General features: G+C 38.4%; 1 protein-coding gene across 4 annotated transcripts; it reads right to left on the bottom strand.

The window, feature by feature from the left end:
- Positions 1-1,157: 1,157 nt before the first annotated feature.
- On the bottom strand, positions 1,158-26,909 carry XPOT (exportin for tRNA). 4 transcript variants are annotated; one of them, XM_066183179.1, is made up of 25 exons: positions 26,776-26,908; positions 23,178-23,311; positions 21,287-21,369; positions 20,153-20,209; positions 18,617-18,686; positions 17,256-17,474; positions 16,489-16,673; positions 15,976-16,144; positions 14,493-14,729; positions 14,147-14,185; positions 11,726-11,788; positions 10,629-10,753; positions 10,018-10,162; positions 9,746-9,865; positions 9,470-9,564; positions 8,624-8,693; positions 8,072-8,310; positions 7,314-7,599; positions 5,911-6,100; positions 4,576-4,692; positions 4,375-4,490; positions 3,829-3,876; positions 2,840-2,911; positions 2,258-2,314; positions 1,158-1,786 (listed from the first exon to the last, which is right to left on the bottom strand). In XM_066183179.1, exons 2-25 carry the CDS (start codon positions 23,235-23,237, stop codon positions 1,760-1,762), a joined length of 2,889 nt encoding a protein of 962 aa, XP_066039276.1. In that variant the 5' UTR covers positions 23,238-23,311; positions 26,776-26,908; the 3' UTR covers positions 1,158-1,759. The 4 variants fall into 4 exon arrangements, with proteins under 4 accessions (XP_066039276.1, XP_066039277.1, XP_066039278.1 ...); XM_066183180.1 differs by lacking the exon at positions 26,776-26,908 and adding an exon at positions 24,506-25,147; XM_066183181.1 differs by lacking the exon at positions 26,776-26,908 and adding an exon at positions 24,278-24,350.
- Positions 26,910-27,957: the final 1,048 nt, after the last annotated feature.

Raw genomic sequence — 27,957 nt, 5'->3', positions numbered from 1 at the left:
GAGGGGTGAAGGATGGTGAGGTAGAGGAAGGAAAAGAAGTCTCTTTTGGCAGAGGCCAGTTTGAAGACTTTCCTCATGAGGGTCTAATTTGATAACAGCTAAATCATCCTCTTAGCAGTACTGCCCTCACTTGAGAAGGCAAAACCCTAATTTATATACAAAAACTAACAGCAACTCAAACCCAAAAAGCTTTGCTAAAGATGGAAGCTTTAATGTTCACTTCATAATCTGCCTAGTGAAAGCTCTCCTCTTGGTGTGGTAAAGCCTCTGTAAATGTGGGGGAAGGAGGCCAAGACAGACACAGAAGACTAACACAGCAAATGCTCAGCCATAGCTGCAGTTGTCAGGGGTGCAGCCTTCGTGCTGGGGAGGTGCAGGAGAATGGCAACATCTGGAAAGCTCCAAGTCAGAGAGGGAAGGCTTCTAGTGCTATGGGAGAAAATGAAATGGAGCATTGGTATGGCAGCAAAGGGAGGGAAACAGTACTGTGAAACTAGGAAGTATTAAAGCATCACACGCACTCATTCTGTGATACAACAAATCAATTAACAAGAAACTTTTGAATAAACACGTATCAATCAGGAACAAAATCTTACAGGAGTGATACTGTCCTATTGAAGGCAGTAAAGGTACTTTCTTCCATCAGTGAAAAATGAAAATGGCAGTATGCTCAAAACATCACCACACTCTGATCCTGCTTCTGACCCACCTTCCCATTTATTCTTCAATTAAAGTGAATGAAGAACACAGCACCACGGAGTCTAGGAAAAATGCTCATCTGATTACACTAGAGGTAAGTCAGCTTTTTACTATGGACATTACTTCATGAGGAAAGTATTATAAATCCCACACATGGCAAGATTTGAACTTTCCCCTGCCCCTATGAAAGTCATACAAACCTGTCATGTTACAGAATTAAAAAAACAAAAGTAGCAGCATTCTACTAAAAATCACTATATAGACCATTGATGCTACTGAAATATTTGCAGTGAATGCAATTTTTTTTGGCAGCATCTTCCACATGCAAGGCAGCAATACAATTTATTACCTAAGCACCAGAAAAATTGCCAGGTTCTACTCAGATGTAACAGCCAGAAGACTCAAGAATGCTGCAGCTTCTAAAGATTCAGCTAAAATGATTCAGAGAGACTTAGACGTTTCACTGGATCAAATTTTATTGTTTTATAAAAAAAAGATAGAACCAGATGCTACTTTTTAAGTGAAATCATTTATTACACCAATCTGTTTTATAGGAGGTATATATATTTTATCATTAAGACAACTTCAATAAAATGACTATCTACAAAAAGGACCTTGATTGTTTTCTTTTCATGTCACCGTACATGAACAAATGAATTTTATGTCTTATTAAAACATTTTACTCCGTATCAAAAATGTACACATTTTAATAACCATTGCTATGGTCTGAAGGTATTTTTACATTTAATTCATTTAATTTAAAAAATAAGTGTAATTTAATTGCTGTATGTGTTACAGTGTAAGCTTAAATCATCCTATACATAATAAAAGTTTGTGTATACAGAATTTTTCATGTTGTCACATACCTTCATGTCTGAGACACAGGTGGGAAATTTGCATTTCTTTTTTGCAGAAGGTTAAAGTACATACTGATGTGAGCACAAAGCAACATTTCTTAAAAACAAAACCAGTTTGAATGGCACAAGAGTTAGCATTTTTATAAATTAACAACCAGAGTTCTGCATTATGGAAACAGGTACATGAGATTCCAGTACTTTCCTTAGGGCTTGGCTCGCTGGAAAAAAACCTGTGAAAAATTATTAAAAAAAAAATAAAACAAAGGAAATTAAGACATGGAATGCTTGAGGTATAAGAGAATTCATTTGACAGAGCTCATTTTTGTGTTTAACACATTAAGTTTAAGGGTGTGACTTGTGCTATTTGGTTATGCTCACACCCTCAAAAATGATGCATTCTGACGTTCTCTACAATTATAGCATCACATTTTTGTTTTTTCAGCTATTAAACAAAAGCCACAAGGATATCATACTACTGCAATGGCAAGGTACTAAGAACGAGCGACAATTTTATAGATGTAGGTTTGTTGTTGTCTGCTCTTTCTTTCCAATTAACTGCTTTACTGCTTGGAGATTCCTAATAGCTAAAAAGTATTAAATAATTCAGTATTTTGATTTTATTTCAAGTCACTACTATGACTGAATTTTATGGTAAAGTTCAAATGGAACTAAAAGCTATTGAAAGAAAAAAATCTTTATACCTTTAAGTAATTTTTAAAAACTTTAGCATCAGGCTGCTGAAGTGCTTGACAGAATTCCTGTAAGAGAGAACAAAGAAATAACTAAGTAGTAATTAAATGAAGCAAGAAAACAACCTGAGATACATTCATATGTAAAGCCATTGATATTCATTTGTATTTTCCCTAATATACAACTGAAGAAAAACATGTTATGGATAAAAACTTGTGAAAGGCTATGATGCATTCTAGGGTGAAAAACTACTTGTTTGGTTGGGGTTGTTTTTTTTTCAAATACAGGTTATCTGATTCACTTTTAGCTGAGGAGACAGAAACAGGACTATCTACAAGGATATCTCCAAGTTAAAATTTGAATTAAAGTAGGAAGATTGTTTAGACAGTTACATGCAGTGGACTTTTTTTTTTAACAAGGTACCTTTGAAGTATCTTTACTCCTTCTGATAAATGAATCCTATTCTCATATGCAATATCTGAGTAAATTTTACTGTGGGATGAAAGGAGGTTAACTCTGTAAATATCCATTTCTCCCCATTTAACATTTATGATTGTAAAGAGTTTTCCAAATATTCTTTTAGGAACTCCTACCTGGATTATCTCAGGAGCTACTTGCAAAGAAGGCAAATACTCTTGCTGAAGATACTGAATGCACTCAGGACCCTGAAGAAAAGCAGTACACATTTTTTTCATTCATATTTTTTTTACAGATGAAAAATCATAGCCCTATACTATATGGTGGCCTACATCACCATTTTACAGAAAAAGAATGCTTTTCAAATGTTTAAGTTATTCTCAGCTGTTATCAAATAAAAAGACTCCTCAATCTTGGCATTACAGGTTCTACTGCAATTTGGTATCTTTTGCTACACAGAAGAAAAATGCACTAAAAGTTGCACTGAAACAAGCATTACAATAGAACCAAACAGTTGTTACATGTCAACTGTAAGAGACAGTTAATTATGGGGGCAGTTCTAATTTTACTATCTGACGTTCGGAAGAAATAAAATAATTGAGGATTAGCATTCGCCTACTGCTTTACCATACTACTCCCATTGCAAAAGTCAGTAGCCAAGTGCAGATGAACACAGTATTTCTCCTCTTTTAACACTGACTATGTAATCTACATGAATTTAGCAGTAATGAAATGGAATGACCAGACTTTTGAGCAAAACAAACATTTGATTAACACTTCAGTTTTTGTTTTCTTTACCTATATTTATCAGGTAACTTTCAGCACAGGAGGGATTACTGCACAAGGTGGCAGAATACAAACATAACCCAATAGCTCTACCAAGGGGAAGTGAATCAACTTTACTAATTCACATAAGTTACCCAGAAACTAGAACAGCAACAAAGTGAGCAGATTTGTCTCCTTAATGAAGAGTCAGTATTTTGCATTAATTTATCAAGACGTAAAACTACTGGATCCTGTATCCATGCACAGCATTATGATCATCCTGTTATTTTATATAACAGTACAGCAGAAATTCATCCTAGTAAGTATCTTTCAGAAATTGATAAAACCACTAGAAAAAAACCTGTGACAGTTATTCCCTGTGAAGTATGATGAAGCTTACCCTTTTGAGATGAATCGTTTTTAACGTCACTGCACATTCTGATAAAGCCTGAAATGTAATACAGAGCATTAGACTGTTGGTCTACTGGTTCACTATTCAAAGCTAAAGAACCTAATAAGGCCCCAAACAAGGGCTAGTTCATGCCATTATCCCTTCATTTTCCCCTCACACAATGCCAAGTCTTGACCTTCCAGGTTTTGTTCCACTCTAATCAGAAGAACTTCTGCACAGCTGAATCCAAAACGAACTAGAGAACAGCCAACTCTGTGTGTTTGCTTTCACTGAACATTAGTTAATAAGTAATGCAAGTCAATGTTGAATACTTAGATCTCCAATTGATTTTGAGCCTAGGTAAACTACAGGATTCACTACCACAATCTTCAATAATTAATCATACAGATACCTAAATGTAAAAAAAAATCCCGCAAAAGCTAAGGGATTTTATTCCTGAGATGACAATCTTTAATACCCCTTGGCTGCTGTAGGTTTGTTAGCTTCAATCTGCCCCACAGTAATGAATGCAAAAAACCCATCCATAATACACACCAGTACTGTCTGGGCATCTGCTAAGTCAAACGTTTGCTTCAAAGGTGCTAAGAAACATGCAGGAACAATGTGCTTGTAGACAAAGTCTGCAAAACCTACTGGTCCATCTTTACCTCCTAAAAAGAAAAATAGTATTTCAAGTTCTATTAATTTTTCATGGGTAGTAGGAGATGGAAAGGAATTCTGGGAAGAAATTCTTACCCCAGAGCTCCACCAACTTAGAAAGAATAATAAAACAAGTCTTCTGTGCAATAGGATCTGGGTAATCCACTGCTCCTTGAATGACAGTGAACAACACACGTTCCACATTCTCTGCACCTTAAACACATTAAAATCAACTTGTCACTTCAAATTGCAGCCTAAAATGTTTTGGTACTCATACACTATTTTATATAAATACTGACCTGGAAAACATGCTTCAACTTCAAAATAGCTCTTTTTTGCACAAATCTCAAATATTTTTGGGAAGTTTCCCCTACGATGCAAGACAACTCTTATTTAGGTTATAATTTTTTTTTTTTTTTAATTTGGAGATTTAAATTGCTCTTCTGGCCTTTAACACACACAAAGGCAAGGGCAGAACTTTGATGTGTTTACAGGTACAAATTTTGTCCTCTCTACCTAAACATGGAAGAGTTAATTAAAACTCAGCAGCACTGAAGTAGTTAGCTTATCTTGCAACATATGACAAGATACTTTTCACACATTTAAAATTTCTGTGCTGCATCTATGCTTATTTATTTGATTACTTAAAAAATTTCTTGGCCCATTGCAACTACCAAGTGCCTCTTTCAAGAAAGCTCTCACTACTTAGTGCTACTTTTTCCCTTCCCAGCAGTATTACCACCAGGGTAAAGGAATTTTGGGCTTCACTTACCAGATGAGTCACTTTAAACTTTCTGAAGTCCCTAGCCACTTTGATGGAATTCAAATAGAAAGAATCAATTAAAGTATCAAGCAACTAGATGTCTGATGTCAAATTCCCACCATGGAAAAAGAACTATTTGCATCTGGCCAGTACAGCTGAGAAAAACCTGTTAACTACATATATAACTAAATCACATGATGCCTTCCAGCATAGATAAAAGGATCAGGCAACAGTAATAAAAGTTTACAAGATTTACTGGAGTACCCTTCCAAAACCAGACACAATGAATAGTGGCAGCTGTGAGTGATCTTGCCCAGCAGTGTGAACACTGCTATACATTGGTGTATATAGTATGATCTCCAATTCACCAGACAAATACAATAATACATGAAGATGGATACACTGTTCTTATCCTAACAGGCACAGTGATCACATTAAGCTGAAAAGATCATTAGGAAGAATATGCCTATAATAGCTGGATTTCATAACCCCCAATTTCAGTTCAACAGGTAATTTGAATTAGGCAAGCTGAACACAGTATTTCCATTAATCCATTCTACTGTAAGATACTTAATAGTACTTGCCAGAAACTAGGCTAATAATTTACTTAGATAAAATGTAGGTGAGAATAACCACAGTACCATCCTTTGAGAAACTGAATTCCTTACCTTGATTAGCTATGACTTCACTCATTCCACTGCCAGTTACTGTCTGCAGAAAAGCAAAGTAACTCCTTCGTAGCATTTGTTTTTCTAAAGCAGCAGACTGGTCATTTTCTTCTGCTGGAAGGAGCAACACCTCAAAAATAGCATGAAGTAGTGGCATAAACATCTGTTGCAGAAAAGGTGAAACCTGTGTCTGTGAAGATCAAAAGACTCTGTCAGCTCAAAAAAAAAAAAAACCCAACTGAACATTTAGAAGGCTTGTTAGAATTCTCAGCCTGGATTCATTTTTAATGTTAGTAATTTCATTTAATTACTTACAACACAACAAGTTGCACCAGGGTCACCATGAACATCACCACCTATTTTAAGCCTTTTGCACAAAAATAACTAGTCCTGTCCAGCCTCATTTTGTGAGGAAAAAGGTTTTTCAGCATTTTTCATCCTTCGGTTCAGACAGACCATTTCAGATTTCCTGTAATACATCTCTAAGACATTAAAACTGGCAACAGGCCAGCTTCTATAGAACTTTTCTTTAAGGATTACTAAAGAAACTTTTCCTACTGACATTACAGAATAAACTTGTCACTTAAAATACTTCTAGTGAGAAATATATGTAAGGGCACTAAATTAATTATGAACTAAAAAAACATGATGTGCTATTCAATGAAGTCAGAATTCCATAAAGAGGCACCTCATATTCATACAACTTATGGAAGTTAATTTCTTAATGCTTAAGCAAGATTTTATCTTCTCTTTACTATGCCTTTAAAGTATTCAAGGTGAGACTATAGAAGCTAAGATCTTTATTTCACCATGTTATAAAAAGAATAGAACTGTATCATACAAACTTAAATGTTACATGCCATTTGTCCCATCTTGCTCCTGTGACCTTTTCCTTTTACGTTCCTCATCTTTCACCAACTATTTTTAATTATCTACTCTCATCCCCAATATAAATTGAGGATAAATTCTTCCTTATACACGTATTTGATATTTCTGTAGCTCTATCTTCTTGATATCTCATTATGAAAGACGAGAATTCACTTCAAAGCTTGTGTATTTGTAAGCTAATTCGTAATATTAGCTTAAAACTTCAGTGGAAGGCATGAAGTTAATTGTGTCAATACAAAAAAGTGTGCTGCAAGTAGTATTTTAAAATAGCAAATGCAAAAAATTAAACAATATAAATGTTTAAGACGAAACAAAGAAAAAAGCAGTCGCTTAATCACTGTGAGTCCAGCAATGTATGACTGTGATCAAAGACAGTGTTTCCCACTAGTAGCCTACAAAATACACTTATTTATTAATTTTTAGGGAGGGTTCTAAGACATAACTGTTTTTCTAGAACTAGAAAAGAAGATCACTCAGCAACACTTTGACCCTGAAAAGCTTATGCAATATCATACCTTAAACTTAGCTGTTATTTGGTTTATAAGAGGAATGAATTCTTGAAGATCTTTTGCTTCACAATCTTTAAGCATGTGTTCAGAAGCAGAAGGAATGAACGGAAGAACTTCTTCCTCTAGGCAAATAATCATGCGGTGAAGGAAAGTGCGGACACCACTTCTCAGAACTTCCTTTTGTAATGGACAACTGAGAGCTGGCAGAAATGTTTGTAAGCAGTCCAGGTAAACCTCTGAGCATCCGCACTGTTTCACAGTTTGCTTATTGCTGAAAGCCTTGCTGGTTCGGCTGTAGAAGCACACATCAAGTTTTACATAAGCTCACGTTCCAGTACACTGAAGAAGCAGTAACAGCGAGAACAAATGCTTTCCAACCCAGGCACTAAACTACAGTAACTCCATTCCATGAAATGGGAACCAGACAGTGGAAGTAATGAAGAGAATATTTTCATATGAAGTAGCATCACTTTGGCTGTTTCTGAGAACTAAATTCTAACAATTTACCAACAACATGTAATTAGGTTAGCACCATACAATTCTTTGAGCAAAGAAATAGATGCTCATTCATTATGAACTTGCTTAATATTCTCTGTATATACATCCAAAGCAGACTCTTCTACGGAGACTTATTTTCTCAGCTATCAAAAGAAATTCTACAACCACTGATGATTTTCTAGGTCAATAAAGTAGAAAACTCAGTCCCTCCTCCCAGTAAATCCCTTTTACTCAAACCAGAAACAGTGTTACTGTGCTGTACCTACCTAGCAAACCCAACAGCATGATTGAGGCAGTCAGCCAGTGCCATCTGTCTGTCCTCGTCTTGTGCCATCATCAGTTTTTCTAACAATACTTTGAACTTCTCCATCAGTGGAGTCAACAAATTCCTCATGAGAACCTGTTTTCTTTCTGCAGAGTATTCACTGTTAACTATTAACACTCCAGCTGTTTCATAAATGAAAAGTTGATCATCACTGCTTAACAGTGCCTGGTAGCCATTTTCCTAAAATGGAAGATAACAGGGATAATTCACCAAGTGTCCTCAATCAAGGCTGTCTTCTCAAAGTTTAGAGCCTTCTATATATACACCCATCTCTACCCTATATTCCCAGAAACCCACATAAGCAAGATTATTACAATTAGGTACAAAAGTAAGGTGGGCAAGTGATCTCACACCAAAAAAGCAGGGTAATTATCTGTGCTTAAAGTAAGTCTGCATGTAAGTTAGCATGTAAGTCTGCATGCTGAACTTACAACTCAGGTATACTGGTAAGTGCAAGCCTCACTCATTACAAAAACCTACTCCAAATACTCACAGGAGGAGAAAGTTCCATCAGGTCTTGTATTCTGTTCAGAACATCTTCAATAAAGGGATTCATTTGCTTACTGAAGTAAAACACAAGTACATAACACTACTTAGAAGCAGATTCATTCTTACAGGTTTCATAATACTTTATTTAAGCTGTGAAGTTCGATGCTAAACTGCCTTCTCCATCCAGGGATCCCTTTAAATATCAAAGCACTGCTGCAGAAAAATCTGGCTTATGGGTATGATCCTAGTGGTAGGCCAAATAAATATATGGCATAGCGGGAAATAACCATTTCTTTCTTTCTCTCATTTTTTAAAAATATGCATCATTTAAGTGAAGTATTTTGAACAGTAGAAAAATAAAAGCATGCTGAAATATGAGCCATCTCTGAGCTTCTTCTGCCTCTAAATTAAATACATGCCTGTGAAATACGACCAACAGGACAGGACTGTTCAAAGGACTCATAAACTGAGTAAACTTCATCAGTATAAATTCTAAAACTATTCAAAATTTAGTTAGGGACAGTGAAGAGCTACTCTTGAAAGTCTCCAGATCCACTCTCACTCAGCTCTGCTTGCTGAGAAAAAGTAGAAAAGGCATTTATATTGTTGATTAGCTTTAATGTCTGTTCAAAATTAGCTAGGCATATGTGTTCCACTTCTTTATTCTGTGACAAATATTCCCACTGCTCCCTTTGTATTACACAGTAGAACAACCCTGCTAGAGCACTGTTTTGGTCTTTTACTTCACTGCAGTCCATCTGAAGCCCAGCCTGTTCCAATGACAACTGGGACATACAGAAGGGTTGTGTGTAGTAAATTCAGTACCATTTGTACACATTTATTTACTCACTTAAGAGACTTGACAAATCTGGAAAAGAGGTAAGCTGTTCGACTCCGTACTTTGGGACTTGTATGACGAAGACCACGGTGATCTAAAAATGCCATCTGCAATCAACAAAGCATCTCAGTCTTAGAATGCCTAAACAAGGCAGGGGGGAAACCTAATCATACAACAAGTTAAGAAACCCAGCTTCCTTAGGGACCTTCAGAGAACAGGAAAATTTCCTAAGTCTAAAGAACTTATCTAGTCTTACCTAGTTAAAAATATAAATGAAATGAAACTTACTAGTACAGTTGGAATGTGCTGAGGTTCAACAGCAAAGAATTTTTCATATCTAACCACTGTTTCAAAAAATTCCAGGGTCACTGATGTGTGTTGATAGGCACTAACACCAGAAGTCACCAGCTACAAATCAAAACATTAGCAAGTTAGTATTTTAGCTGTTTATAAACCCTAACTGCAATATAAGTGACCTGCCGGTAATTAGGATGTGCCATTTGAACTGACACATTCCAGTCTTTAGAGGTACTTTTAAACAGCTCTCAAGACATGCTTACCGTTCTCATCATGTCTTGTAAAGCTGTAGCTTTAGTAACATCACCAGAGAAGTGGGCACCATGAGATACAGGAAGAGCCTCAGCCAACATATACAGCAGCCTTATTGCCACTTCTACTTCCATAAATCGTGTAGTCTGCCAGTTCCTAGAGAAAGAATGTAATGCTTCTTTACTTGTGTGCATGATTAGATATACTATTTTTTTTTTAACAAAAGTACTTCACTTGGATTTTTTCCCCATCCAACCTTGTTTTTCTGATAAAAGTAACACATAATATTTACACCGCAAGGAAACTCTTATGAGATGTGGCAAAGTGAACACCTCTCCAAACAGCTGGTGCTGTGTAGGTAAGTGACAAAGATCAGGAAACATCTGTAGGAAAGAAAAGCTGCCGTTTAAGGTTACAAAAAGAAAGCTTTTTCTTTCTAAGGAGCTGAGTAACAAATCACAGAAAATTGTATTTATCATTAAGTTGCAATGAGCTCATTCTATCAACTGACTTCACCTTGCTGCATCACAGATTTCACTACAGACTGATGGTTTACAAACGGAAAATAAAAACCAAACCCCAAAAAGGCATCATACAAAACAAGTTATAAACCCCAACTTACTGAAGTGTAGTGTTAAAAACTCTGCGGACAGATGCCAACAGTAATTCTGGTGAAACCTGAGCAAGTCTGTCCAGCAACAGTTTCAACTGTTTTCTGTACTCCACAAACATTGCTTCATCTTCACCCTACCAAAATAATTCACATCAGTAAAGTCCTTATTTTCATGTTTAGATTAATCCACAACCATTTTAGACAGTTACACCTTAAGTAAAAACATGTACATACAAAACCAGTATAGCACACTCAGAGAATTCAGTAATGTTCATCCCGTGCTCTTGCAACATAACAGCAGGCTCCTTTTATGGCTGGATATAGTATGTTGAGATCCACAGCATTCAGTCCAGAAGCATACTAAAGAGGCCTTCCAAAATGAAAACCAGCCAAAAATACAAGAAAGAAAATGCTCTTGGCAAAGCCTTATTGACCCAATTCTTAAAAATTGACTCACTCCTCAAAGACATTCTTTCTTAGCTTCTAGTTTAGTTTTAAAATTGGATTGATAACATTTATGATGAACTGGATACAATTTAAGTTAACCCTTTTAAGACTATAGCTCCCTGAACACCCTAGGACAAAGTAAGTCTATCTCACATACTCAGTCATTTACTGTTGGCTGACAGATACTAAGCATAGAAAGAAAATGAAATCAAAGACCTTACCCCACCTTTAGCCCATTTTTGCAGAGGTTTGACCATCTCCAGTAGCTCAAGCAGCATATCTTTTGAGAGTTTCATTACACAATATTTCTCAAGTATTTTTGTAAGACAGAAGTGACATCAAGAAACATGCAAATTTGCGCTGAACAAGCCACCTCAACAGCTATGCTTAGTTATCAGCACAGCTGTATTTGCCTAAGAATAGCCCTGTACAAACACAGCCACAAATACTGTTAAGGCTTGGATATACCTTTTATTATGTTGTTTTGTCCTATGCAGACATGCCTAAAAGTTTTCCATATAGGAAAAATACTCACTCTATGGACCCTTGCTTCCTATCTTTAAATCTTTAGTATATGAAAAATACAGATTTTAAGCGCGAGCAAGTTTTACTACATATAATTAAGTTGCATGTGTCTGTTTATTCCTACAACACAATACCTCATTTTCAAAATTATATTCTTCATCATATGTCAACTTCTTCATAACAGCCAACATGATTGCCTAGGATAAAAACAGAACAGTAAGCACAGAAGCAGACAAGTTATAAGAAACAACTGTTAAAAACACTACAGTAAAGAAAACATTGAAGCTAGTGTTATGTGTTTACAAATATTTTTATTCCTTTTTGAACTATTATTTTCAGAGGTTTAGCAGAAGTTAACAGTCCAAACCAAAAGATGGATTATATCCAAACAATACACAGATGCTATTCCGGACAGCATAGATGTTTTGGAGTTCTCAGTCTCTGAGAGTATTATCTAGCTTTATTTCCTGCTTGTAATCTGTCCAGTTCACATTGAAAACAATCAAGATGACTGAACTAGACAGAGGAAACTAAACAGGTTGTCCAAGATACTGCTTTAAAGGGGTAAGTGAGCTTAGCTATAACATCAACTTCTCTAACAGTTCATAGTAACTGGTGTGCATAACATCAAACTCTATTCAATAATTGTTTTGCCATCTTTAATATTGCTGTTTCAGCACTGCGTCAAGAAACAGTGTACTATGCTGTAGAACATATAACTACTATCCATTGCATGCGGTAAATACTTCTGACTCAAATCTTTTAGTCTATTCATCATCAACATCAATTAAATAAATAATTTATCTATTTGATTTGTCATCCTTAATCCTGCAGGACAAAGTTGCAAAAATCTTCAATTACACCTACACCATCCTTTATACATAAACCACTGACTAAGTCTGGGAGAAAGACTGGATCCAGCTGCACCTAGATTCCTCTCTGAGAAGTTTAGAAAGCAAAGGGGCCCTTTCTGCACCTTGTCAGTCAATGGGAGGGACTCTCCACACCTCATCCATAACTTGCAGCAGCAAGTTGTCAAATCAATTAGAGCAATGAAGTGCAATACAACCTTAGTGGGACTGTTGGTAAATCCTAAAGCAGCTATAAAGGCTTGATCTTAGCCCTACTTAAGTCTGAAAGAAACCAAATGAAACAAAAAAAACATTTGACAAATAAACCATGATTACTATTTTTCAGTTTAACTGCAAAACCTGCAATTCATCAACACCAAAATGGACCAATGAATTAAACCTAGGTTACTGAGGTGAAATTTTTGGTCATCTTGCAGAAATAGATACTTTGACACCAAGTGTCACCATGACCTGTGAGAAGTGTCTGCTTCCCAGTAAGAAGTGATATTTAAGAATTAAAATAACTGCAAAATAATTACGCAATACTTGTAGCCAAAAGTGTTTAGATAGACCTGTCATTCTAAGAATTAAAAATGTGATCCTGCTGATTAGAAAAAAACTTTGGAACTTCAGAAGCACAAGAAACAAGCCCCCTTTTTTCCTGTTCAAATAATGAACAACTTCAAAGTGTTAACTTTAAAATGCAAAACTTCAAATGAATGCTGCTAAGCAGAAAATTTAAAGACAAACAACAATAAGATTTAGGCTACTTCCCATTATTTCTTATTATGAGATAAATGAAAGAAAAAAATCTTTTACAATTGTTTCTTAGTTTAACACAAATCCTCTAGAAGTGCTTGGTAAAATTAAGAAATATTTGCAGCACGAAAATCTCCAGTATGAAAACAAAAGGAGATCAAGATACTCTACACCGCAGTTATCCAAATTCAACTTTTCATGTTAGAACAGGTACAGAATTCAGTTTTCTTTGTAGAGGAAAAGGAATCACACCTGTTAGCTATAGGAACTTACAGAATAACTGCACTGATCTAACCAGTTCAACATCCAAATCAGTACATCTACATTGGTGCAGACTGGGCTGAAAATCCATATAGGTTTACTACCTCCAAAACTGGACATAAACTTTATGTTTTATATACAAACTTATGATTATCTACTTCAGCTTATTGTATATTTGATATAATGTTTAACATATAACTGCTCATAATTACAACTGTTATCTCTCAATTGTTGCTTCTATCTTAAGTTTAATTTATATTATTAAGAGTTATATTTATGACAACCCTTCATAGACTTCTTCCAATCCTTTGCAATTAGGGCAGGTTTTAATAAAAACTTCAAGGAAACAACTCTTCCCTGTTGATTCAAGAATATTCTTTGAACAGTATAGCCTGCAGAGCAGCTTGCCAACATATGCTTAAGGGGTGTTTGGGAAGACCAGCTCTAAAATAGCTTTCATCTTCATACACAATTCAATATAGGTTTACTATTTAAAGAAACAACTGCAGTTACTTAGCAAAAGATGGAACACACTGTCCTTACTTTTAAGTCTTCACTTTTAATTACTGTCACATACACATTGAGGCATATAAATGAAATATGACTTGTTTCAGCAAATTGAAATATTCTGATCTCATGTGTCCCTGAAGTATAGAATCTGTAGTAAAAAAAAAAAAAACCTACCTCTACATTGGCTTTTTGTTGGTCTGAAAGTGCAGAAAGCTGGAAAATAAAATTCAAGTGTTATTTTTTTGTATTCTAACTCCTTCATTACTATCTAAGAAAGAGACTTGCTTTTTTAACAGCCATATGATCTGCCTTTCCCCTTATCACAAGATTTTACTCAACTCCTTCAGATCTCTAAACAGCACTACAGAAATAGCATGACCACAGGCATTAAAGAAATGGGATGCTAATTAATCAAAAAACCTATTTTGCAAGTCAGTTTGTACAAAGTATGAGACATTCACACAATAATCACATGAGATCATGTCAGAATTGGTGTTAAATTGAAGCCAGGCATATTTACTTGTTTCAGGATGTGAAGGTAGTCGTAACAAAAGCCAATGATGTTAGAAGAGATGTCATCATCTTCATGAATTAGAAGTTGCAACATCAGGGCCACTTTTGCTTCAATAGCTTGTAGAGAGTCTTGAGCACTCTTCATATCACCATTTTTTATCAGTTTAGTCCAACTAGCTATTAATGCTTGCCCCATCCCATTGACCAGCTTAGAAAATCTGGCCAGAAAATCCACATCATCCTCCTGTAAGAAAAGACACGTGATTAAAAATACTAACAGAGCTTATGTTTAAATAACATGACACTGCAAACTGTATTAGCCATGTCTAGTATGTAGAATTAAAAAAAAACATGTGTCTCCTAGCTGGAAACTACCAGTTGCCTACAATTGGTTCTTTTTCCCCTGGGAATGGAGAGAGAAAAAAGTTAAAAGCACTGCCAGATTTGGCTGTCCTCCATTACACAAAAGTAGCTTGCTTCATCTCTTCAGATTTGTTTGTTTCTCTCTTTACAGGAATAAGCAGGTTCAAAATAAAAGCAGCAGCACATGCCTACCATGTATTTTAGGCTGCATAAGAAGAAAAACCTTTTATGGAAAAACTTCAAAGAATTGCCAGCTGCAGCTCACTTCAGAAAAACTGATAACAAGTACCTTTCAGTACTGCCTGTAAGGGTAAGTTAATATGAAATACTTCTGGCTTGCTTTGCAGAAAAACATTGATCAGAATCGATAAATACCCCTAAAGCAGCCATCTCAAAGAGACGTTTTGGTCTCTGCCATGACTGTACAAAAGTGAAAGAATAACAAGTCCACCAAAGAAAGACTGAAGTGCGATTTTTATTAGTAGGAATAGAGATTTGACAAAGGTTTCAAAAGTAAGAGGTAAAAGCCGTGCAATCCAAGAATTACAGCTTCATGAGGACTGGTTGCTCTTTCTCCACAGCAGGTAGTGAACAGCTGTTCCTTTAACACAGCAGCTACCAGGCAATGTGTGTTTAATTAGGTGGTATACTTTTCCAGCTTACAGATAAGCATTTCAAGCCTTATGTTTGATGGTGCACACATGCAAACCAGCATACATGTCCTTAGGAAAGCTCCTTCCCCTCCCGAATTATATGTACAATTTTTTAGGATGAGGCATTAAGTCAGCTAGCTTGGCTACAATACCGATTACAGGATCATTCAGGAGGGAAGATCCAAGACAAGGAAGCACATCAGCCGTATTAACAGTAAGCACAACATGCTTTAAGAAAGGAACAGAGGAGTTACATAATACCTTGCTTCTAGAATGAAACCCTGTGTGTTCAAATTAACAATGAACAGTCAAAAAAACCTCTTAAATTTAAGTATGAGAATACTGTAAGAAGTGTTCAGCAGAAGCACTTCCCTCTAATCTATGGACTGGTTTATAATTTTCTGTGCATCTGCTTATTTAAGAACTGTCAGAAACCTATGACTTATTCCTATTGTTAAAAATCAGTGCACAAACCTGATCAATACTGAAGAGGCCAGCAGACTGCAATACTTGACATAAAGACTCAACCAGTTTTGTTTTATCAATTGGGTCCATTCCCTTATTTACAATTTCAAACAAACAATCACAGGCTTCTTCCCGGAGAACTTCCACAGACATGTGACCTAGCAGCATATTTATAAACCTTCAGAGAAAAAAAAGTTTATCCTTTATATGTACATAGTAACATTGTGTAGAAGCTTTATATTATTTGTGTGCATATCTACAATGATTTCTTTTCACAGTTCTTTTTTATTGTACTGACAAAACTCAACATTTTATACATTTTAAAGAGAACATAGCAAACTGAGTAGTGCTTTTTGGCCATTGTATCAGCTTGGCTTGACAAAACAATCACTCTCCTAAAATTCCCAAAACTCCAAAGATAGAATTAAAAACCATCCTTGAAGGACATATATATTTCACTCTATACAGTCAGCACACTACCAAGGTGATTTTTGCAAACCCTTTCCATCAAAACCTTCTTACCTTTCATTGGCTATCAGGCTCAAATCTATCCAGGATACATAAGCTCCAACTACTTCAAGGCACTGGCATGTCAACTCTGAGTTATTGTATTGATAATTTTGTAAGATTTGGTACCACGACTCCACCAGACTTGGAATGCATTGTTCCCTCATAGTATCTTTTAATAAGGTGTTCCTACGAGCCTCCTGTCAATACAGAAAAAGGATAAAGTCAGTCTTGTCACAGATTAGCATCTTGTCAAATTAGCATTTTCATATCCATTGCCAGACATCAGGTGCCATAGCAAGATAAATAACTCAAATCAGAAATGCATAGAGAATGTTTTTTCCTTTCCAACAAATAAAACCAAAATATCCTAAGTCTTCCCTTTTATTATCCACAACGCCAAAACACTGGGAAAAAAAAAAGCAGAAAAAGAAGAGCAGTTCTCTAAATCATTAAATGGACTTTTGATGTTAGGACCCCTTAAAACATGCACTAGAAAAAAATTAACATTTTAAAATGAGTCAGTCTAGCATTACACTGGCAAACCCAGTTGATTAATTTTTGTTCGCAAGCTCTCAAGCAAAAAAAATTAGCTGAAAAGCATGAAATCATAAAAAGCATTAAACAACAAAGCTAAACACAATACTTTGAATTTAAACCCTCATGTGTCTAAAGCAGAGCTGCCACAGAAAAAAGCAAATCTAAAAAACCTTCTGCTCTAAATAAAGTAAGAGAATGTCTTAAAATTTTAAAACTAGTGTTAATGCAAAATAATAACTTGCCTCTGATGTATGAACAACATCCCGGTCTACCAGCTCAGCATCAACAGCCATCAGGATTCTGAGGTACATATCCACACCTCGTGGATTAAGGTCAACTACTGACAGGATGTCAAAAAAAAACTTGGGCCATTTTGTGAGATATTCAGTAACAAAAAGCAATGCAAAGACTTGTGCTGCTTTGTTGCGAATGAAAGTCTTCTCAGGCTGGGGATTCAGCATCTGGCAGAAACAAGACATTTCATCTGTATATTCTTAATAAAATAGAGCAGAATCTTACGGGTTTGTTGATCTCTCAGTAGTAGTTAATATACTACCTTCTCTTCCTGGCTGAGACCATCAAATAAACCCTTACATTTCCAAGGAATTCGCAGAAAAATTGGCTAAGTTGTCATGCAACAGGGAAAATGTTTTCTGTGGGTGATACAGTCCATCACCCATAGAAAACCATTGGGTTTTCATTCAGTACCAAGGTTTTAAGTGTCTCAAAGACTAAAAGGTCATTTGTCAGTTTGGTGAAAGTTACAAGTCCTCCTGCAGCGAGCTTGTGCCTGTTAGATATTAGTGCTAAGAACCCTACAGGAAGTTCCTAAATCTAAGGGAAAAAAATCAAAAAAATCTGTCACTACCATTATCTCCTCTTTTCTCCTTTCCCTTTTATAAACTCCTAAATGGAACAGTTTGCCACAAAGAGAAAAGCAATTTAATCCACTTCATAATGATCTGTACTTTTAAAAGTTGTATTATAGTGCATTTCCTACTGTTAAGTATTCTACACAGCAACTATGTTAATCTTCAGTGCAGAAGTAGAATGACAGCTATATAATGGCAGGTGTGGGCAAACCAGATGGGTCTGCTGACTGCACACTGCTGGGTGGGGCTGACACTACCAGTTTGGCTACAGTAACTAATTCTACAGGAATAGTCCATACTCAGCCAGGGTACTGACAGAGGAGTGATGAGTATCTGTAAGCATTCTAAGTAGACAGGACTTCACTAAGTAGGGTCTTAGAAAAAGAATTAGCGAGGCCTTCTCCTTCTCCAGACAGTCAGGAACATCAGGAATCTGTATTATAACCTCTCTGAAGGGGAACTTTTAATATACCTTATTTCACACATAATTGATTAAACCACAATCATTATCTGAAGCAAGAGTTATATATTTAGTAAAAAGTTCAGGCAAGGACCTCTTTACAACACTTGATTTAAAAAATTTCTCACAAACCTTTAACAATCAGATACCAAATATCTTCAGGAAGCCATCTTCAAACTCAAACAACAGATTAAACATTTAGTCCACACTCAATGCCCTATGTTAGGCCCTAAAAACCTAACATGTAAGACAGTTGGCAGGACATACATACCTGTGCTTGCAGCCATGTTATGAGTGTTTCCCTAATTAGCTGCTGCTGGACTTCAGTAAGTTCAGAGTATCTGAAACAAAAAATATTAAGGTCAAAATATAACTGTACTTCCTGACAAGCACAAACACTCAGTAAAGCAAAAACTCTTTTACATGGTATATAATGCTCTACATTAATGTAAATGAAAGGTTTTTAGGACAGCAATTTACAAGTGAAAATTTTGACTCAAAGGCAAAAGTAACAAAAAACAGCCGTAGTAATGGATCACATTTTGAGGCATTACTGCCTCCTATATTGGAGTAGAAGCTTGGAACTTTGCAGGAAGGCCGCTCTATCAGGGACAGGACTCATGACCCTGATAAAAACACACATTTGACCATAGGCCAAGGGGAGAAGGAAGAGACATCTGTATACACTTGAAAGTTTACTACACGTTGAAGACTATCACTATTGAGTACAAGAAGTCCTTCACTGATCTGACCTATGCTACATGTACTATCAGACTTATGTCAAAAAATCCAAGGAAATAGTTCTGCTTTATGTTATACATATAACCCTAGCAAACTGTGACATTATATCTAGCCCACCTCAAATACTGGCCATACCTCTGCCAGGACTAGTGAAGCTGAGAATACTCTATTTCAAAGAGTTAGCTTTAGGCTTGTAGAGTCCTTAATAGAAATGACTGCTGAACGGGACCCCAGTGTTCCTGTCACAGCCAACTATTCATTAAAGAAATAAAAAATACACCCCACTGAAAATGTTTAAAGAAAATAAGCGGCAGGAAACGAGAAAACATACTGCAAGGAGCAGGCGACAGGAAATAAACAAGCAGAGAAAAGTGGACAGTGAGGTAAAATTGAGTAAATAAAAAAATCTTTAACATTTTCACTCATACCAAACTGTAAAAATCAGTCACAAAATACATCTTATTCCTATCTAAAGTCTTGATCCATTCAGTGTATGTCTTGGTTTGGAAACAGTGTATTACAAGCAGTCACGATGATATTCAAAGATTCCATGATGCTCAATTCCAGACCAAGGGAGCCCAAAGTGAGAAAAAAAATAGTTCTGTGCAATGACATTCATATTATTAAAAAGTATTTTGCTCTAGAATTATGGTTCTATGAAACCACCACTGAGTGAAAAGACTACTTTCTCAACATCTCTGCCATGGTTATTGAATGAATAGGGCTCTGTCTGAAGTCCAGGATTCTGTACAGAGTACGGCTGCAAAAATCAGTGAGAGTACAGAGTGAAGCCTGAATCCCCAGACAGGAATAGCTAAGTTTCCAGCAGTCCTTGCTAACTGAGTCTGCATTGGGCCATACACAGGTGTTGGACTAGCTGAGAGCAGAGCATGCTGCTCAAAACCTTTCCAAGGAAAAGGTTAAGAAATACAAGACAGCTCTCTGCACCAGACTACAGACACCTCATCAACCACAACGAGGCAACCATCTTAAGTTTATTTGCAAGCAGAGTAAAAAGGGAGAATTAAATGTATGTATATGGATGGTGTCAAGAAAAATTACTCACTTAAACTTAACTTGATGTTCCAGAACTTGAAAGCAGAAGAACTTGATGTGATCATCACTAGAAAAGAAAATTCTGTTACTGGAAGCAATATGGTACACATTCTGTGAAGAAAAAAAAAAAAGCCTCAAATATTACAAATCTGGTGCCCCTTTGGCACCAGAAAAAAACCAAACCTGCTGCTACTGCTGCTTCAAAGCAAAAATGACAAATAGTGAAGCAGTTAATCTGGTAGAAATGAGCAACTGTTAAACTAATATTTGATATTAGTCTTTTTTTCTATAGCCACCTATATGTTATGGTTTGATTTCAGTATTGAACAAACAAAACTACAATTCCTATTGTATCCTGCCCTTACAAAAATCTGTCAGGCTTCAATAGTATGTTCCAGGCCCACTACTACACTAAGTGCAAGTTGTACTCTGCATCTTAAAAATCAAAGGTAAAGACAAACTGAAGTACAGATTAAGCACAGACGTTCCACAAGCTCTGTTATCCACACCGCTTTTTCATCTTATTATCTAAAACTTGCAAGAACCATAATGGATTTTTTAAAGATTATCATTTCTAATCGTATGCGGTTTTAATTACTGCACATTCTGCAGGAGTCAGCACTTTTGATAAATCATTTACAAAACAGCATTCACTAAAAACTACTGCGGTTCTTCAGGAGATATGCACCCCTCAGTTTCCTTCCAAATTGAACTGTTCTGCATAACAGTGACAACACAGTATTTTTGATGCAAATACACAACTACGTGCAAAAATGGTGGTGATTACACACTCTTTGCATCTTGAAAATTGGGATGGCCTACTCCATAGAAGAGGGACAAGGAACTACTTATGAGATCACTGCATAGAAAGTTTATAGTCTCACAGTGGGGAATTCTCAGCCACTTCTTTTCCCCTGGATTTCAAAAACCAGCAGTCCTTAGGCTACTAAATTAATATGGAGTTTAATTAATACATTGCTCTTCCTTGAAAGGCATTATACAGAGGCTACAAACCAACTATGATACTAAAAATAGTATGAAGACCATATTAACTTCCAACAATTTAGTTTGCCTATTATGCTGCACAGCTAAATCAGACCCACGCATATTATTAATGAAAATAAGAAACTATTCATTACATTACCTGTATATACTCTGAGCTAATGCTTCTGCACAGACTTGCCAAGCATCCTGAGATATCTTGAGCTGCTCAAAGTAGGCCAGTGCCTGCAAAAATCAAGGTAAGTTTCACTTTAAAAGAACAAAGCACGTAGCAATACATCTCATTCACACTTGCCCTTGTATTTAAACAGCTCTTTTCCAAGAAACCAACACTATTTGGATACATTCCAGTGGCTCCCTAATCACCTTAACACTGAGTGGGTTTTCTTCCAAATGCTAATATAGGAACCTATTTCCACTTCATACACAATACAAAGATTTTTGTTACTTGAATACAGAAGTCAGAATCAGAAATGTTGAGATAAGATGGAATCTCCAGAGACAGAGTTGACCAGGGCAGCTTGATCAGGGCCTTTCCATATAGGTGGAGGTTCACATCCAAGTTAAAATTTTCCTCCCACAAATTCTAAAGTGGTAATTTAGATTTTTCACTTAAAACAACTCACTATTTTTGTTGAACCACTTTGCTTGTATTCAACACCCCAAGCTCAAAAAACATTCAGACACTGGACAACTGTCAGTTTATGAATCTTCTACAAAAATCAAGAAAACCTCGACCAAATTTTAAAAAATCACATCACTTATCAGGACTTCTAAACAGCTTTTGACAACAGTTAATTTGATTTAATTTCTTTAAGGCTCAGTGTGACCTGTAATACAGAAGAGTAAAGCAAGTTTTGGAGCAGAGATTAGATGAACAACATTATTTCAATTCTATGAATGCATGTATTTCAAGGAGGAAGTTTGGCTGTTGGATATTTTTAGGGGCTGCTTTTTGCATTAGTTCATAAAGGTTTCCATTTACCAAAGTCATCCCCCAAAGTAATTATTCAGAACTAAGTTCTAAAATAAGAATTCCCTTCCTGCAGTTAATACTAGTGATACTTAGTGACACTTTTCTTACACGTAATATATTGTTCTACTAGAAATGGTTTGATACTCCCCTTATGTTACATGATAGTGGAAAAGGTGGGTCCCCTTCTGCTATGAAATATTTCAAAACTGGGCAGACTGCACAGTTAAAAAGGTCAAATCTAAAAGCATCCAATCTTAGTGATATTCTTTTGACAGATCACTTAAGATTAGCTACATCCATCCTTTTAAAAAGGACAAATACCCAGAACCAACATATTTAACAGGCTACTTAGCAAATTAAATCACATTTATAACTGTTTTAAACATTTCAGGATGTGTTTTACAAACACAAAACCATGGTATTAACATACTCATTCCTGAAAGATTTTACTAGAAGTTATCTTGTAGACAGTTAAATCAACATGGTAATCAGTTAGCAGAAATAATTATTCAATAAATAGTTACATAAATAATAATGCCTTTTCATAGGAGCATCTCTTATGCAATAAATGTTACCCACATCCCATGATTACTTTCTTAACCTACTTCACAATAACAAGCTTCACTACAAACAAACCCACACATTTAATTTAAAAGACACTAAACCTAGGCAATCCATTAAAATTATAGTTTTAAAACATCTAGGAATCAACATGCTAATTTCAAGCAAATTGTTTTCTGTGGCTGATTTTCATTCTATGAGAATCTATGTAAGGAGTTGGGCAACAAGTAAAGAACTGAAAAAACTCAGAGTCCAGAAAAATAAATTCTACACATTTTAAGTGCAATTGAACTGAAGTGCAATAGAATTGATAATACGCGCCCCTCAGCTGACATGTTTGCAACATGCCTTTGTTTTGTACTTGCAACCACAAACCCTATGCATTGGCTCCCAAAACAAACTCAACAAATCCCGCCCCCAGCTCATGAAAACATGAGATTTTTGCACTGCAATACCACTTCCAGTTATTAGAGAGAAGAGGAAATTAATTACATACTCTTTGTCTGAAGTCTGCATCAGCATTTGGGTTGAGCCCTAAAAGGGCTTGTTCATCCATCTCTATTGCTATATTCCTTGTTTCCTGTTCCTAACTGCTTTGCCCACTTCTTCTAGAGGGCAAAATACAACCATCTGCAAACAGAGAAAGAGAAATTTTATTTGCTCATCAGAACAAGAAAAATTAAACCAGGACAGCAACAATGATACAAGTTGGCCCACAAATCTCAAATGATGTACTCCAACTAAACATGAATGCACACACTTCCAACACAGATACCAGAATTCTAAATCCTTAATTCAACTCTTCACCGTACTGTATTTCGTACTGAATAAGGAAACTTTAAAGTCTCCATATATTTCAGTTCTCTTAAGAAGAGAACTTAGTTAACAGAAGGATGGCATTACGTACAGTATTCAGCTGAAAGGCTTAAATTCAAATTTCAAGCATGCAGAAGTTTACGCAAGATATGGCATAAGCATAAATCTAGCCCTTAAATGAAAGGCCACTGTTTTTTTTTTTTCCCACCACAAACTTTAACTATAAAGAAAAAAAAAGAATCTCTACTCAGTTCCAATAAAGAGAAGATGCCTCACGCACCCACTTATGAAGTATTTCCCATGGTGGGGACAAAGTCATTAGGAGATCTTTCTTCTAAAGCAAGTACATACAAGTGCCTTGGAAATTAACCACAAAATACACCACACTGAGTTGTTAACAAAAGTTTTCTGTTCCTACTGATGGGTGCAGATTTACTAGCAATGATTTTTATTTAGAAAACTCAGCGTAAAATTAACAAGTGAGCTAGATGTTCTAAAGATGGGTTTCCTCTACAGGCTGTTCTACAATGCTCCAGCAAAACAGAGAATTGAAAAAAATTAAAACGTCTCTGTCAAATACTAGGATGCTCTAAAATAGCAAAAGGGGACAAAAATCCATCTACCCTTTAGATCTCTGTCCCGCCTCTCCCCCATGGTAACACAGTTAATTAGGCCCGAAATCAGGCCTTGTTACATAAGTATGTAGGAGGTAGGGGAAAGGAAGAGACAAGAGGAAGAGATGAAATACAAAGGAGCTGTGGTTTGAAACTGCCTACATACCCATAGGTAGAACTTTTAATTTCTTAGTATAGTGTCTCGTGCACTCTCTACTGTTCACCCTCTCCACAGGAAGAAAGGTGGCACAGTGACAAGCAACAGCAAGCAGAACTGAAAAGGAGAGCCCAAAATTTAACGTGGTAGCAGACTTTTCTAGAAAGGTCAAGATAGAATACCCGATGCCAAAGTGCATAATGAAAAGCAATTTGGTAAGTAAAATTGAGTTCATACCAAAAAAATGTGCAGGTTTCGGCAGTATAGAAACCAGAAAGTCTGGAACAAAGCGATGACTCCTGGCAAAAGACGCCTCACAGACTGCCTTAGTCACAGTGATCTCCCTCGGGGGCAGAATCTTTAGGGATTAAACCTGCTGTGCTGAGTCTTCTCCCTCTGAATCCCCAGCCCCCAGTCTGCCTTCCCCATAATCAACATCCAGAAGAGCTAGATTAAAAAAAGGTTAAATGGTCCAGGGAAAATGGATTTTTAAAAATTGCATCTTTTGATGAGGGTCTGGTCCAGAGTTACACAACTATTTAATACACAGAGACATTTTTTTTTTGGCATATTTACCTGCTGATAACAGTACATTACTATCTTTTGGGCAGATGATTTATACTTGTGACAAATTTTGCTAATAAAAATAATGGGACACAAACTCTTTGCTTCTTGCTAACAGCAATGCCAATCAGAACTATTAATTTTCTAAATGCCTCATGAGAGCATTTAAAATTTCAGCTTCTACCATATAGCCTTTTCTCAGTTTCATCTGAACTAGCCAACTCTAAAAGTCAATTAATGAGAAAATATTTGAATGAGCCTCTTGAGAAAACTAACAAAATAGCTTTCCATGCCTCATGGATTTCCTTAAGCAGGTAACTTCTCTACCACAAATCTATTTAACCAGCCAGTTACACTTCAAAAACAAAATTGAACGGTGATTTTAGTAGTACTAATAATTCACAAAATCTCCTGCAAAATGTTCTTGGCTAAAACATCAAGTATGTCATGAAAGCAAGTTTTATTTATAAAAACAATTGATAACATTAATAGTTAATATGCAGCTGTGCAGAAAATACTGTCTTATTTACTTAGAAGATTGTTTTTTTATTAAGCAGTACACCATGTCAGGTGGCAAACTCATCTTACAGTAATTAGGAGGATACAGTTCATTACCAGTGAAGTCATGCAGGGCATGTCTCATCAAAATGATTTACTCACTTTCCTCTACTAAATACTTAAAAACGCATTTGATAGTAAAGATAGTTTTCATAGTGGAAAAGAGGAAGAAAAAAAAAGTCAACCCACTTTAAGTGGGGAAGACTGCCCAATTAACAATACAAACATGGTCAAAATGTGTCAACTTCGATTCAGATATACCCCAATAATGAAAGCACTCAGAGCATTTTAATATCAGATACTAACCACGAGAACAATCAGCAATTATAAAAAGCTTCATGTTCAGCAGTCATTTTAAGTATTTACAAGATGTGATAACACAGGGGGAGCCAGTGGTGTGCCTAATTTGAATTTCCTCAAGTTTTCTCTCTAATAAAACAAAGACATTAAAATTAATCTTTTACAGTCTGTTTTGCGGTTTTGCTTGCTGCAAACTTTGGGTATATTTACGGCCTCTTTGGGCTCTAGACCCTTAACACTGACCTAACACGCGGTTACAGACAACAGCTGTGTAAGTACCGCTACTTCGACAACTTTTCAACTGGACTAGAGAAGTTTTGCTTAGTGAAACTGACATTAGGTGTTAGTTTCAGACACAATTTTACCGGCAGGAATTCCCAGTAAGGAATAAGGCCTCCTTGCCGCTGTCCCAGACTCGGTCCGAGCCCGGTCTCCCGTGGCTGGGAAGAGCCAACACCGCTCGGCAGCGCAGCCGGGCCGGGCGCCCGGGCATTCACAGCCGCCCGTGTCCAGCCCCGCGGCACAGCCGCCGGCTCGTCCTTACGGCAGCGCCGTCCCAGGCCGGCGGGAGTGACCCAGCCCCGCCATCCACGCCGGGGAACCACCGCTCCCACCACGCCGCCACCAGCGGAATATGGAGGTGCGAGGAGGTCCCTCCCTCCCCTCCTGCTGGCGTCCTACGATTTCTTGACCCCCTCCCCCCCACCTCCGCTCCCCCGGAACTATAGCGGATGGGCAGCCACCCAGGCGGCAGCTCCCGCGAACAGAACCGCACCGCAGACTACGGCGTGTATTGGCAGAGACAGAGATATTTTTCGTGGCACCCGCAGGGCGGGACCGGCGGGCCCCGGCTGGCTGCAGCCCCCGCTGCTCCCCAGCAGCGGGGCCAGGCGGATGCGGCGGTACCTCCCCCGCTTCCCCGGAGCCTCTCGGCTGCTGGGGAGGCGGCCCCGGGTTGAGGAAACCGGCCGGGGGACTCGCGGGAGCCCGCAGGCGCCGCCAGCTCAGCTCACACTGCCCCTTCCCCCCCAGGCTGAGTCACCCGCTCCGCGTGTAGCATCCTGCCCGCGCCCCCCCGCCGGTACCTTCCCGGTCAGTGCTCCATCGCCGCCAGCTCCCGCCCACCCCCACGGCTTCACAGCCGCCACGAGCACAGGGAGCGGGCCGGGCCGGGCCGCGCCGCCTCGGCTGGCGGCGGGAGGAGGAGGAGGAGGAGGAGAAGCAGGACCGCCCCTCTCAACCAAACCGGCCTGCCGCGGGGCGCGCCGGGATGCGCCTCGGCCGCGGGGCAGCCTGGGAGTCGTAGTCCCGCCTCCCGCCTCAGTACCCCGGCGCTACTGTAAAGCCGACCGCACTGGCTTAATAAACTACGGCTGTCCCAGCCCGTCCGCGAACTACTTCCAGTGTCTGGAAATCGTGCTGTGTCATTGGCGGCGGGGCGGGGCTGGGCCCACTGTACGAGCTCCGCAGTAACGGCCGGAGCGACCTGCTTGGGGACGTGCACAGGGCAGGGCCCGGGCTGGCATGGGCTTGTCCGTGAGGAGTGATCCAGCTGTGTCTGCACATGTGGCACGGGGCTCCTGCGCACAGGGCTCTGCAATGCAGCGCCGCGTACGGGGCTTGGCGTCACCACACGCCCGCGTAGCCTTCGGGCCAGACTTAAAACCGACCGAAACGCGAGCAACTGCGTTACAAACCCGTCCCAGCCGCGCTGCTGTCACAGTATCTTTCAAGGCAAAACCCACTCCTGTGGCTACGGCAGCGCAGCTCTCAAAAGGCGTGAGGCGGCCAGAGCTCGAGAGACACTTGCTTGTCCCGTCAGCAAAGCCGCTGCACGCTCATGGTGCACGGGGGAACGAGGGCCCGGTAGGACCCGCCGCAAAAGAGAGGCATCCCATGGAACCGAGTGCGTGGGGGCGACCCGTAGGGGCGGTAGCCAGTGGCCTCGCTCTCCCAGAGGACGACGAGCGAGAGAGGTTCCCCTGATAGCCCTCTGCTCTCGGCTACCGCCCTGAGGGGGACTGCGGTGCCTCCGCCTGGAGCCTCCCTGCCACGTCCTTCGCGCCGACGCTAGCAGGGCGGGCGGGAGACGGAGTCACGCACAGCCAGGTCTCCTTCTATGGGGACGACGCAGGTCCACGGCCCCGGCGATGGGAACAGGGGCCGGGCTGCCTGCAGGGCGCGGGGCAGGACGGGCGCCGGTCGGGCCGGGCCACGCGGCGCCGCCAGCCCGGAAGCCGGGCCCGCGCGCGGAGACTGACAGCTGC

The sequence above is a fragment of the Chamaea fasciata genome, unplaced genomic scaffold (assembly GCF_029207755.1).
Source record: "Chamaea fasciata isolate MVZ Bird 193981 ecotype frontalis unplaced genomic scaffold, bChaFas1.0.hap1 SCAF_5, whole genome shotgun sequence".
NCBI lineage: Eukaryota > Metazoa > Chordata > Aves > Passeriformes > Sylviidae > Chamaea > Chamaea fasciata.
This window is presented reverse-complemented; position numbering and strand designations above follow the sequence as displayed.

Coding starts and splice junctions, on each gene's coding strand:
- XPOT (XM_066183179.1), bottom strand. CDS start 23,237: ATGGATGAACAAGCCCTTTTAGGGCTCAACCCAAATGCTGATGCAGAC. Junction 21,370..23,177: donor ATGCAGACTTCAGACAAAGA/GTATGTAATTAA, acceptor TGATTTTTGCAG/GCACTGGCCTACTTTGAGCA. Junction 17,475..18,616: donor TAACATGGCTGCAAGCACAG/GTATGTATGTCC, acceptor TGTTTCTGCCAG/ATGCTGAATCCCCAGCCTGA.